Source organism: Trichosurus vulpecula, chromosome 7 (assembly GCF_011100635.1).
Source record: "Trichosurus vulpecula isolate mTriVul1 chromosome 7, mTriVul1.pri, whole genome shotgun sequence".
NCBI classification, from domain to species: Eukaryota; Metazoa; Chordata; class Mammalia; order Diprotodontia; family Phalangeridae; genus Trichosurus; species Trichosurus vulpecula.
In genome coordinates this window covers 44,048,357-44,062,376 of record NC_050579.1, presented here as the reverse complement: position 1 = coordinate 44,062,376, position 14,020 = coordinate 44,048,357, and the positions used below count along the sequence as shown (strand labels likewise).

The following is a 14,020-nucleotide window of genomic DNA, read 5'->3' as shown; positions in this document are numbered from 1 at the left end:
ATGAAGTGAATCATCAGACATGTATCCTGTTGTTTGGAGGGCATTTCAACATGGGAATTAAAAGTCAGAAATATACTGTTGTGGTCCAGAACTTCCTGATTTCTTACATAAAGCATTACATGTACCCCACTTCTAGATGACTGGCTTGATTCTGACAAATAAAGATGAGAGCTATGGGAATGATTGGAGCCAGAGATATATTCTCAAGAGCTGGAGGGTGGAACTTTGTCCTTTGCCACCAGCTTCCTGTTTACTCCTCTGAATTGGACTTATTCCTCCTCTTAGAAAAGGATTGACCTGAACTTGAGCCTGTACTTGAACTATGTTCTTGAGAGTAGGAGGAATGGCCTGTGTTAGAGCCCTGGTGTTTGGAGTCTGAACATTGACCTGAGCCATATTCAGAGCCAATTTCTGAGTCAGAGGTGGAGCCTGAGCCTGAACCTGAGCAGGAGCAAGATCCAGAGCCAAAGCTAGAGCCAGACGTAGAACCTTGTCTGCCCGATCTAGAAGACTGCTTGGAACTGGATCTATGAGCCTTTCCTCCATGACTGCTTGACCTTCCACCTGAACTAGATCCATGTTGCTGGCTGCTAGATGAGCAACCTGAACTAGAGCTATGTTGACCAGAGCTAGAGCCAGAGCCTGAGCCATATCTGCCTGAACTAGAGGACTGATGCGAGCTGGATCTTTGTCCTTTTACTCCAGAGCTTCCTGATTCCTCCTCTGAACTGGACCTGTGCCTCCTGTTAGAGGAGGATTGACCTGATCTTGAGCCTGAACTGGAACCTTTTCTTCCAGAGCTGGAGGAACGGCCTGAGCTAGAGCCCTGGTGTTTAGAGTTTGATGACTGACGTGAGCAATATTCTGAGCCAGATTCAGAGCAGGAGCCAGAGCCAGAGCCTTGTTTGGCAGAACTGGAAGACTGCTTGGTACTGGATCTATGCCCTTGTCCTCCACTACTGCTTGATCTTCCACCTGAACTAGATCCATGTTGCTGGCTGCTAGATGACCAACCTGAACTAGAGCCATGCTGACCAGAGCTAGAGCCAGAGCCTGAGCCATATCTGCCTGAACTAGAGGACTGATGCGAGCTGGATCTTTGTCCTTTTACTCCAGAGCTTCCTGATTCCTCCTCTGAGCTGGATCTGTGCCTCCTGTTAGAGGAGGATTGACCTGAGCTTGAGCCTGAACTGGAACCTTTTCTTCCAGAGCTGGAGGAACGGCCTGAGCTAGAGCCCTGGTGTTTAGAGCCTGATGACTGATGTGAGCCATATTCTGAGCCAGATTCAGAGCCAGATTCAGAGCAGGAGCCAGAGCCAGAGCCAGAAGTGGAGCCAGAGCTATGTTTGCCAGAGTAGGAAGACTGCTTGGAACTGGATCTGTGCCCTTGTCCTCCAGTACTGCTTGACCTTCCACCTGAACTAGATCCATGTTGCTGGCTGCTAGATGAGTGACCTGAACTAGAGCCATATTGGCCAGAGCTAGAGCTAGAGCCTGAGCCATATTTACCTGAACTAGAGGACTGATGCGAGCTGGATCTTTGTCCTTTTACTCCAGAGCTTCCTGATTCGTCCTCTGAGGTGGATCTGTGCCTCCTGTTAGAGGAGGATTGACCTGAGCTTGAGCCTGAACTGGAACCTTTTCTTCCAGAGCTGGAGGAACGGCCTGAGCTAGAGCCCTGGTGTGTAGAGCCTGATGACTGACGTGAGCCATATTCTGAGCCAGATTCAGAGCCAGATTCAGAGCAGGAGCCAGAGCCAGAGCCAGAAGTGGAGCCAGAGCTATGTCTGCCAGAGTAGGAAGACTGCTTGGACCTGGATCTATGCCCTTGTCCTCCACTACTGCTTGACCTTCCACCTGAACTAGATCCATGGTTCTGTCTGCTAGATGAGTGACCTGAACTAGAGCCATGTTGAGCAGAGCTAGAGCCAGAGCCTGAGCCATATCTGCCTGAACTAGAGGACTGATGTGAGCTGGATCTTTGTCCTTTTACTCCAGAGCTTCCTGATTCCTCCTCTGAGCTGGACCTGTGCCTCCTCTTAGAGGAGGATTGACCTGAGCTTGAGCCCGAACTCGAACCTTTTCTTCCAGAGCTGGAGGAACGGCCTGAACTAGAGCCCTGATGTTTAGAGCCTGATGACTGATGTGAGCCATATTCTGAGCCAGATTCAGAGCCAGATTCAGAGCAGGAGCCAGAGCCAGAGCCAGAAGTGGAGCCAGCGCTATGTCTGCCAGAGTAGGAAGACTGCTTGGAACTGGATCTATGCCCTTGTCCTCCACTACTGCTTGACCTTCCACCTGAACTAGATCCATGTTGCTGGCTGCTAGATGAGTGACCTGAACTAGAGCTATGTTGACCAGAGCTAGAGCCAGAGCCTGAGCCATATCTGCCTGAACTAGAGGACTGATGCGAGCTGGATCTTTGTCCTTTTACTCCAGAGCTTCCTGATTCCTCCTCTGAGCTGAATCTGTGCCTCCTGTTAGAGGAGGATTGACCTGAGCTTGAGCCTGAACTGGAACCTTTTCTTCCAGAGCTGGAGGAACGGCCTGAGCTAGAGCCCTGGTGTTTAGAGCCTGATGACTGATGTGAGCCATATTCTGAGCCAGATTCAGAGCCAGATTCAGAGCAGGAGCCAGAGCCAGAGCCAGAAGTGCAGCCAGAGCTATGTTTGCCAGAGTAGGAAGACTGCTTGGAACTGGATCTGTGCCCTTGTCCTCCACTACTGCTTGACCTTCCACCTGAACTAGATCCATGGTTCTGTCTGCTAGATGAGTGACCTGAACTAGAGCCATATTGGCCAGAGCTAGAGCTAGAGCCTGAGCCATATTTACCTGAACTAGAGGACTGATGCGAGCTGGATCTTTGTCCTTTTACTCCAGAGCTTCCTGATTCGTCCTCTGAGCTGGATCTGTGCCTCCTGTTAGAGGAGGATTGACCTGAGCTTGAGCCTGAACTGGAACCTTTTCTTCCAGAGCTGGAGGAACGGCCTGAGCTAGAGCCCTGGTGTTTAGAGCCTGATGACTGACGTGAGCCATATTCTGAGCCAGATTCAGAGCCAGATTCAGAGCAGGAGCCAGAGCCAGAGCCAGAAGTGGAGCCAGAGCTATGTCTCCCAGAGTAGGAAGACTGCTTGGACCTGGATCTATGCCCTTGTCCTCCACTACTGCTTGACCTTCCACCTGAACTAGATCCATGGTTCTGTCTGCTAGATGAGTGACCTGAACTAGAGCCATGTTGAGCAGAGCTAGAGCCAGAGCCTGAGCCATATTTACTTGAACTAGAGGACTGATGTGAGCTGGATCTTTGTCCTTTTACTCCAGAGCTTCCTGATTCCTCCTCTGAGCTGGACCTGTGCCTCCTCTTAGAGGAGGATTGACCTGAGCTTGAGCCCGAACTCGAACCTTTTCTTCCAGAGCTGGAGGAACGGCCTGAACTAGAGCCCTGATGTTTAGAGCCTGATGACTGATGTGAGCCATATTCTGAGCCAGATTCAGAGCCAGATTCAGAGCAGGAGCCAGAGCCAGAGCCAGAAGTGGAGCCAGCGCTATGTCTGCCAGAGTAGGAAGACTGCTTGGAACTGGATCTATGTCCTTGTCCTCCACTACTGCTTGACCTTCCACCTGAACTAGATCCATGTTGCTGGCTGCTAGATGAGTGACCTGAACGAGAGCTATGTTGACCAGAGCTAGAGCCAGAGCCTGAGCCATATCTGCCTGAACTAGAGGACTGATGCGAGCTGGATCTTTGTCCTTTTACTCCAGAGCTTCCTGATTCCTCCTCTGAGCTGGATCTGTGCCTCCTGTTAGAGGAGGATTGACCTGAGCTTGAGCCTGAACTGGAACCTTTTCTTCCAGAGCTGGAGGAACGGCCTGAGCTAGAGCCCTGGTGTTTAGAGCCTGATGACTGATGTGAGCCATATTCTGAGCCAGATTCAGAGCCAGATTCAGAGCAGGAGCCAGAGCCAGAGCCAGAAGTGGAGCCAGAGCTATGTCTGCCAGAGTAGGAAGACTGCTTGGAACTGGATCTGTGCCCTTGTCCTCCAGTACTGCTTGACCTTCCACCTGAACTAGATCCATGTTGCTGGCTGCTAGATGAGTGACCTGAACTAGAGCCATATCGGCCAGAGCTAGAGCTAGAGCCTGAGCCATATTTACCTGAACTAGAGGACTGATGTGAGCTGGATCTTTGTCCTTTTACTCCAGAGCTTCCTGATTCGTCCTCTGAGCTGGATCTGTGCCTCCTGTTAGAGGAGGATTGACCTGAGCTTGAGCCTGAACTGGAACCTTTTCTTCCAGAGCTGGAGGAACGGCCTGAGCTAGAGCCCTGGTGTTTAGAGCCTGATGACTGACGTGAGCCATATTCTGAGCCAGATTCAGAGCCAGATTCAGAGCAGGAGCCAGAGCCAGAGCCAGAAGTGGAGCCAGAGCTATGTCTGCCAGAGTAGGAAGACTGCTTGGAACTGGATCTATGTCCTTGTCCTCCACTACTGCTTGACCTTCCACCTGAACTAGATCCATGGTTCTGTCTGCTAGATGAGTGACCTGAACTAGAGCTATGTTGACCAGAGCTAGAGCCAGAGCCTGAGCCATATCTGCCTGAACTAGAGGACTGATGCGAGCTGGATCTTTGTCCTTTTACTCCAGAGCTTCCTGATTCCTCCTCTGAGCTGGATCTGTGCCTCCTGTTAGAGGAGGATTGACCTGAGCTTGAGCCTGAACTGGAACCTTTTCTTCCAGAGCTGGAGGAACGGCCTGAGCTAGAGCCCTGGTGTTTAGAGCCTGATGACTGATGTGAGCCATATTCTGAGCCAGATTCAGAGCCAGATTCAGAGCAGGAGCCAGAGCCAGAGCCAGAAGTGGAGCCAGAGCTATGTCTGCCAGAGTAGGAAGACTGCTTGGAACTGGATCTGTGCCCTTGTCCTCCAGTACTGCTTGACCTTCCACCTGAACTAGATCCATGTTGCTGGCTGCTAGATGAGTGACCTGAACTAGAGCCATATCGGCCAGAGCTAGAGCTAGAGCCTGAGCCATATTTACCTGAACTAGAGGACTGATGTGAGCTGGATCTTTGTCCTTTTACTCCAGAGCTTCCTGATTCGTCCTCTGAGCTGGATCTGTGCCTCCTGTTAGAGGAGGATTGACCTGAGCTTGAGCCTGAACTGGAACCTTTTCTTCCAGAGCTGGAGGAACGGCCTGAGCTAGAGCCCTGGTGTTTAGAGCCTGATGACTGACGTGAGCCATATTCTGAGCCAGATTCAGAGCCAGATTCAGAGCAGGAGCCAGAGCCAGAGCCAGAAGTGGAGCCAGAGCTATGTCTGCCAGAGTAGGAAGACTGCTTGGAACTGGATCTATGTCCTTGTCCTCCACTACTGCTTGACCTTCCACCTGAACTAGATCCATGGTTCTGTCTGCTAGATGAGTGACCTGAACTAGAGCTATGTTGACCAGAGCTAGAGCCAGAGCCTGAGCCATATCTGCCTGAACTAGAGGACTGATGCGAGCTGGATCTTTGTCCTTTTACTCCAGAGCTTCCTGATTCCTCCTCTGAACTGGACCTGTGCCTCCTGTTAGAGGAGGATTGACCTGAGCTTGAGCCCGAACTCGAACCTTTTCTTCCAGAGCTGGAGGAACGGCCTGAGCTAGAGCCCTGGTGTTTAGAGCCTGATGACTGATGTGAGCCATATTCTGAGCCAGATTCAGAGCCAGATTCAGAGCAGGAGCCAGAGCCAGAGCCAGAAGTGGAGCCAGAGCTATGTCTGCCAGAGTAGGAAGACTGCTTGGAACTGGATCTGTGCCCTTGTCCTCCAGTACTGCTTGACCTTCCACCTGAACTAGATCCATGTTGCTGGCTGCTAGATGAGTGACCTGAACTAGAGCCATATCGGCCAGAGCTAGAGCTAGAGCCTGAGCCATATTTACCTGAACTAGAGGACTGATGTGAGCTGGATCTTTGTCCTTTTACTCCAGAGCTTCCTGATTCGTCCTCTGAGCTGGATCTGTGCCTCCTGTTAGAGGAGGATTGACCTGAGCTTGAGCCTGAACTGGAACCTTTTCTTCCAGAGCTGGAGGAACGGCCTGAGCTAGAGCCCTGGTGTTTAGAGCCTGATGACTGACGTGAGCCATATTCTGAGCCAGATTCAGAGCCAGATTCAGAGCAGGAGCCAGAGCCAGAGCCAGAAGTGGAGCCAGAGCTATGTCTGCCAGAGTAGGAAGACTGCTTGGAACTGGATCTATGTCCTTGTCCTCCACTACTGCTTGACCTTCCACCTGAACTAGATCCATGGTTCTGTCTGCTAGATGAGTGACCTGAACTAGAGCTATGTTGACCAGAGCTAGAGCCAGAGCCTGAGCCATATCTGCCTGAACTAGAGGACTGATGCGAGCTGGATCTTTGTCCTTTTACTCCAGAGCTTCCTGATTCCTCCTCTGAACTGGACCTGTGCCTCCTGTTAGAGGAGGATTGACCTGAGCTTGAGCCCGAACTCGAACCTTTTCTTCCAGAGCTGGAGGAACGGCCTGAGCTAGAGCCCTGGTGTTTAGAGCCTGATGACTGACGTGAGCCATATTCTGAGCCAGATTCAGAGCCAGATTCAGAGCAGGAGCCAGAGCCAGAGCCAGAAGTGGAGCCAGAGCTATGTCTGCCAGAGTAGGAAGACTGCTTGGAACTGGATCTGTGCCCTTGTCCTCCAGTACTGCTTGACCTTCCACCTGAACTAGATCCATGTTGCTGGCTGCTAGATGAGTGACCTGAACTAGAGCCATATCGGCCAGAGCTAGAGCTAGAGCCTGAGCCATATTTACCTGAACTAGAGGACTGATGTGAGCTGGATCTTTGTCCTTTTACTCCAGAGCTTCCTGATTCGTCCTCTGAGCTGGATCTGTGCCTCCTGTTAGAGGAGGATTGACCTGAGCTTGAGCCTGAACTGGAACCTTTTCTTCCAGAGCTGGAGGAACGGCCTGAGCTAGAGCCCTGGTGTTTAGAGCCTGATGACTGACGTGAGCCATATTCTGAGCCAGATTCAGAGCCAGATTCAGAGCAGGAGCCAGAGCCAGAGCCAGAGCCAGAAGTGGAGCCAGAGCTATGTCTGCCAGAGTAGGAAGACTGCTTGGAACTGGATCTATGTCCTTGTCCTCCACTACTGCTTGACCTTCCACCTGAACTAGATCCATGGTTCTGTCTGCTAGATGAGTGACCTGAACTAGAGCTATGTTGACCAGAGCTAGAGCCAGAGCCTGAGCCATATCTGCCTGAACTAGAGGACTGATGCGAGCTGGATCTTTGTCCTTTTACTCCAGAGCTTCCTGATTCCTCCTCTGAACTGGACCTGTGCCTCCTGTTAGAGGAGGATTGACCTGAGCTTGAGCCCGAACTCGAACCTTTTCTTCCAGAGCTGGAGGAACGGCCTGAGCTAGAGCCCTGGTGTTTAGAGCCTGATGACTGATGTGAGCCATATTCTGAGCCAGATTCAGAGCCAGATTCAGAGCAGGAGCCAGAGCCAGAGCCAGAAGTGGAGCCAGAGCTATGTCTGCCAGAGTAGGAAGACTGCTTGGAACTGGATCTGTGCCCTTGTCCTCCAGTACTGCTTGACCTTCCACCTGAACTAGATCCATGTTGCTGGCTGCTAGATGAGTGACCTGAACTAGAGCCATATCGGCCAGAGCTAGAGCTAGAGCCTGAGCCATATTTACCTGAACTAGAGGACTGATGTGAGCTGGATCTTTGTCCTTTTACTCCAGAGCTTCCTGATTCGTCCTCTGAGCTGGATCTGTGCCTCCTGTTAGAGGAGGATTGACCTGAGCTTGAGCCTGAACTGGAACCTTTTCTTCCAGAGCTGGAGGAACGGCCTGAGCTAGAGCCCTGGTGTTTAGAGCCTGATGACTGACGTGAGCCATATTCTGAGCCAGATTCAGAGCCAGATTCAGAGCAGGAGCCAGAGCCAGAGCCAGAGCCAGAAGTGGAGCCAGAGCTATGTCTGCCAGAGTAGGAAGACTGCTTGGAACTGGATCTATGACCTTGTCCTCCACTACTGCTTGACCTTCCACCTGAACTAGATCCATGGTTCTGTCTGCTAGATGAGTGACCTGAACTAGAGCTATGTTGACCAGAGCTAGAGCCAGAGCCTGAGCCATATCTGCCTGAACTAGAGGACTGATGCGAGCTGGATCTTTGTCCTTTTACTCCAGAGCTTCCTGATTCCTCCTCTGAACTGGACCTGTGCCTCCTGTTAGAGGAGGATTGACCTGAGCTTGAGCCCGAACTCGAACCTTTTCTTCCAGAGCTGGAGGAACGGCCTGAGCTAGAGCCCTGGTGTTTAGAGCCTGATGACTGATGTGAGCCATATTCTGAGCCAGATTCAGAGCCAGATTCAGAGCAGGAGCCAGAGCCAGAGCCAGAAGTGGAGCCAGAGCTATGTCTGCCAGAGTAGGAAGACTGCTTGGAACTGGATCTGTGCCCTTGTCCTCCAGTACTGCTTGACCTTCCACCTGAACTAGATCCATGTTGCTGGCTGCTAGATGAGTGACCTGAACTAGAGCCATATCGGCCAGAGCTAGAGCTAGAGCCTGAGCCATATTTACCTGAACTAGAGGACTGATGTGAGCTGGATCTTTGTCCTTTTACTCCAGAGCTTCCTGATTCGTCCTCTGAGCTGGATCTGTGCCTCCTGTTAGAGGAGGATTGACCTGAGCTTGAGCCTGAACTGGAACCTTTTCTTCCAGAGCTGGAGGAACGGCCTGAGCTAGAGCCCTGGTGTTTAGAGCCTGATGACTGACGTGAGCCATATTCTGAGCCAGATTCAGAGCAGGAGCCAGAGCCAGAGCCAGAAGTGGAGCCAGAGCTATGTCTGCCAGAGTAGGAAGACTGCTTGGAACTGGATCTATGTCCTTGTCCTCCACTACTGCTTGACCTTCCACCTGAACTAGATCCATGGTTCTGTCTGCTAGATGAGTGACCTGAACTAGAGCTATGTTGACCAGAGCTAGAGCCAGAGCCTGAGCCATATCTGCCTGAACTAGAGGACTGATGCGAGCTGGATCTTTGTCCTTTTACTCCAGAGCTTCCTGATTCCTCCTCTGAACTGGACCTGTGCCTCCTGTTAGAGGAGGATTGACCTGAGCTTGAGCCCGAACTCGAACCTTTTCTTCCAGAGCTGGAGGAAAGGCCTGAGCTAGAGCCCTGGTGTTTAGAGCCTGATGACTGATGTGAGCCATATTCTGAGCCAGATTCAGAGCCAGATTCAGAGCAGGAGCCAGAGCCAGAGCCAGAAGTGGAGCCAGAGCTATGTCTGCCAGAGTAGGAAGACTGCTTGGAACTGGATCTGTGCCCTTGTCCTCCAGTACTGCTTGACCTTCCACCTGAACTAGATCCATGTTGCTGGCTGCTAGATGAGTGACCTGAACTAGAGCCATATCGGCCAGAGCTAGAGCTAGAGCCTGAGCCATATTTACCTGAACTAGAGGACTGATGTGAGCTGGATCTTTGTCCTTTTACTCCAGAGCTTCCTGATTCGTCCTCTGAGGTGGATCTGTGCCTCCTGTTAGAAGAGGATTGACCTGAGCTTGAGCCTGAACTGGAACCTTTTCTTCCAGAGCTGGAGGAACGGCCTGAGCTAGAGCCCTGGTGTTTAGAGCCTGATGACTGATGTGAGCCATATTCTGAGCCAGATTCAGAGCCAGATTCAGAGCAGGAGCCAGAGCCAGAGCCAGAAGTGGAGCCAGCGCTATGTCTGCCAGAGTAGGAAGACTGCTTGGAACTGGATCTATGTCCTTGTCCTCCACTACTGCTTGACCTTCCACCTGAACTAGATCCATGGTTCTGTCTGCTAGATGAGTGACCTGAACTAGAGCTATGTTGACCAGAGCTAGAGCCAGAGCCTGAGCCATATCTGCCTGAACTAGAGGACTGATGCGAGCTGGATCTTTGTCCTTTTACTCCAGAGCTTCCTGATTCCTCCTCTGAACTGGACCTGTGCCTCCTCTTAGAGGAGGAGTGACCTGATCTTGAGCCTGAACTGGAACCTTTTCTTCCAGAGCTGGAGGAATGGCCTGAGCTAGAGCCCTGGTGTTTAGAGCCTGATGACTGATGTGAGCCATATTCTGAGCCAGATTCAGAGCCAGATTCAGAGCAGGAGCCAGAGCCAGAGCCTTGTCTGGCAGAGTGGGAATACTGCTGGGAACTGGATCTATGCCCTTGTCCACTACTGCTTGACCTTCCACCTGATTTAGATCCATGTTGGTGGCTGCTAGATGACCGACCTGAAGTAGACCCATGTTGACCAGAGCTCGAAGCAGTGCATGAACCACAGTTTCCTGAGGCAGTAGACTGTTTTGAAGTGTAACTCTTCCCCTTTACTCTCGATCTTCCTGATTCTTCCTCAGACATTGAGCTATCTCTCCTTTTTGAGGACTCAGTTGATTTTGTGTCTGAGTATGTTCCTTCTGTTCCTGAGGTTGAGGAATGACTTCTTCCACTTCTTTTTCCCCGAAAGCTTGAAGACTCATCTGAGCCAGATTTTGAGCTATATTCAGAGACTGATCCTCTTCTACGGCTGGTTTTTTCTGCTCCTGAGGACTGAGGATGTCTGTAACTTTCTTTTTGTTCCTCGAAAGTCACTGAATGATCTCTTTTTCTGGATTCCTTTTGTTTGTTATTTCCATCTTCTTGACTCATTTTGGATCTATATCTTAGTTCACCCTTGTGATTTGTGTTCGCTGTGTCAGTTTCATATTTCTCTCCTGTCTTTACTCTGGAGGGGCTTGTCTTTGAATTAGTTTGCCTTTCTCTCTGTTTGCTTGAGCTGGAAGCAAGTTCTTCTTCATTACTTTTTCCTGAGTTGCTTAAATTTGACCCCTCATTTACTTTCTTTGAGCCCTTCTGTTGTGAATTTGGTGCAGAATTTTGTTTCTTTTTCTCTCCCAAGGGAGACTCATGCCTGACTTTCTTTATTTCCTGTGGTTTTCCAGTTTTGGATATCCTATCTTCCTTTTCAGTCTTCCTTCTTGATGTGCTAGATTCTGATTCCCCTCTTTTTTGTTCTTCTTCCTCTTCTTCTCTTTCTGTCTGGTCCTCATCATGACCATGGCAATACTCTTTCTTGAAAGTTTTGTTGAATGCCATTGTCAGCTTGAATATCATCAATAGGAACTCAGTAAAATCTATTCTCCTGTTACGATCTCGGTCCAGATTAAGCATCAAGACATCCACAGTATCAGGGTCTCCCGAATTCTGTAGTATAGCAAAGTGCAAAAAGAAAGCCAATGAATCTGAAATACATCTCTACTAATTAAAGGAGCGTTGTCCCTCGGTGCACATTGGCACATCTAGGTGGACTCCAACCTGTCCCTGCTACCCTGCCCTCATCCTATTCATTGTCACCAGGCAGAGAGTAGTTTTTGGGGAACGAATAGCATTAACTAGGTGGTAATACTGTTTGGTTGGATGTTGCATGAATATAAGACAGTTGGTGTTTTTGGAACTATGATGAATGCAACAGAAACAGTAGGCTAAGTTTTTATCAACATTTGGGAATCTCCAATCAGCAAATGTGATTGGCTTTTGGCTTTCTCTTCATCTTTTTTTGTTTGCCTTCTGAACACCTTTGGTTGTGTTTCTTTCTTTCTCTCTCTCTTTCTTTCTTTCCTTCTTTCTCTTTCTTTCTTTCTCTCTCTCTCTCTTTCTTTCCTTCTTTCTTTCTTCCTTCTCTGGGTTGAGTGACTTGCCCAGGATCACATAACCAGTAAGTGTCTGAGTCCTGATTTGAACTCAGGTCCTTCTGACTTCAAGGTCTGTGCTCTATCTACTGTGCCACATAACTGTCCCATAATGTGTGCTTTCAATGAAGTAGCAATACCCAATTGAGGAACTCTCACTTCTACCAATGCAGGTTAGAAACTTTTAACAACATGTAGTCTTAGAGAGTTGCCTTTAGTATTTAGAGGTTAAGTGACTTGTCCAGGGTCACACTGTATGTGTTAGTGATGGGAGTTGAATATTGGCCTTTTTGGTTCATGGCCAGCTCATTATTGTTAGATTCTAGAAAACCTTTTATAGGATCAGAGATGGAATATTTTTATGTGAATCTTTTGCTTTCTCCCTATTAGAAACAAATGATAGCTAGGATTTGATATGGTTCTTTAGGGTTTGCAAAGCTCTTTATATATACTCCCTTATATTGATCCTCACAACAGCCCTGTGAGGTAGGTGTTACACTTTTCTCTCATTTGAAGAAACTGAGGCTGAGACATGGATGTGCTCAAAGTTATACTGCTAATAATTTTCTGAAGCAGGATTTGACCTCAGCTCTTCCCTTGTTCAGTCCTTTCTCCACTATACTACCTAACTGTCTCTTTTTAGGCATGGCTGAATATGACACATACCAAAACCAAAATCAAAACATGCCTGCCTATTGTCACAGTCCATTGGATGTAACAGAAAGCTCTTACCTTCAAAATAAACTGCATCTCGTTTTCCAGAAATTCCTTCAGTTCACTTTGGCTCATTGTGTCACACTCTTCATCTTGGCCACAATATTGATAGAAAACATCCAGGATGGTGGCGATGCTTGTCAGGATATGAGACATTTTGGTGCACAATTTAATTGACCTGGAGGGAGAAAAATGTGACCCCTCTATCATTTCTTTTATTCCTTTAAGAGGCCTTAGTAGGCATTAACTGGAATAACATTCTTGAATTTCTTTCCTATGTCATCTGTTTCACTTGTGAAACAGTCTCATGGGGAAAGATGGGGCAGGGACAATTCATCGTCATCAGTGCAATGAAAACACTCAGTCCTAGGAATCTTAAGCTCCAAGGTGCCACAGGAAGCCAGGAAAGGCAGGACTGGAAGCACAGGCTGCTCTTCCCCTGAGGATGGCCTTAAAGGGAGGGGAAGCAAAGCTCCCAGGTGTTCATGGTACCTCAGCACATTATGGACATCACACCTGTCAGAGCTGTGCTGGAAAGGACCTTAGAGATTTTCTTGCTCCCCATCCTCACTTGAAAGATAAGAAGAGTGAGGCTCAGACAGTTCAAATGACATGCCTAAGGGAAAGGGGCAGATGAAAGGGAAGGGAAAAGGAATAACCATTTATAAAGTGCCTACTACATGCCAGGCACTGTGATAAGCTCTCTGCAAATATCTCATTTGGTCTTCACATCAAATCTGAGAGGTAGGTGCTATTATTATTCCCATTTTACAAATGAGGAAACTGAGGCAGATAGTAGTTAAGTGACTTGCCCAGGGTCACACAGCTAGTGAGTGTTTGAAGTCAAAGTTGAACTCAGGTCTTTCTGAGTCTAGGCCCAGTGCTCTATGCACTATTTTGCCACCTAGCTACCTCAGGTCACAGAGCTAACGTAAGATCTATGATCTGAATGAACCCTGTTCTTTTGGCTCCAGTTCAGGTTTCCTTTTCCACTTACCCTAATTTCTGGATTTACCCCTCAGTGCAATCCAGGTACCTGCAGTCTTAGCAAGACTGAGTCCCCACTTACCTAGTTCACCAAAGGAACAAGTAGGAAGGAGATGGAAGCAACTTGCAGGGTACCAACTATTTGGGATGCTGGGCTTTTTATACTGGATTTAATTGTCCATCTCAGGATGATGACGCCCTTTCTGTGGGATGGCCTGATTCATTCTCAACCAAACCCAATGCTACTTCTCCCTCCACCCCTGTCATCAGGGACATTAGTTAAGCTAACTGCTTCTCACCTACTCATCTGTGATTACACTAGGAGCTCCCCAACTTGACCCAGTATCAGCCCCCACCTATCAGTGTATTAGGACATTTTACATAATCACCTCTGTGGGCATCATAAATCTGCTGAAGTCAGGGACTATTGGATTATGGGGTTATAGAATTTAGACCTGGAAAAGGGCCATGACAATTTCAGAGTCCAACCTCCTGGTTTTCAAATGAATAAATGGCCCAAATACATGAAAAACATCAGCTCTTACCATGTGCCAAGAATTGCGCTTATTACACAAATACAAAAGCAAAGCAGCACTTGCCCTAAGTCAGC

The 14,020-nt window shown here is 48.9% G+C and overlaps 1 protein-coding gene across 1 annotated transcript; it reads right to left on the bottom strand.

Annotated features, from left to right (window-relative positions):
- Window positions 1–250: 250 nt before the first annotated feature.
- On the bottom strand, window positions 251–12,579 carry LOC118857497 (hornerin-like). The gene is made up of 8 exons (XM_036768169.1): window positions 12,442–12,579; window positions 6,253–11,224; window positions 6,025–6,102; window positions 5,827–5,961; window positions 5,551–5,634; window positions 4,462–5,463; window positions 2,028–4,362; window positions 251–1,979 (listed from the first exon to the last, which is right to left on the bottom strand). Exons 1-8 carry the CDS (start codon window positions 12,577–12,579, stop codon window positions 251–253), a joined length of 10,473 nt encoding a protein of 3,490 aa, XP_036624064.1.
- Window positions 12,580–14,020: the final 1,441 nt, after the last annotated feature.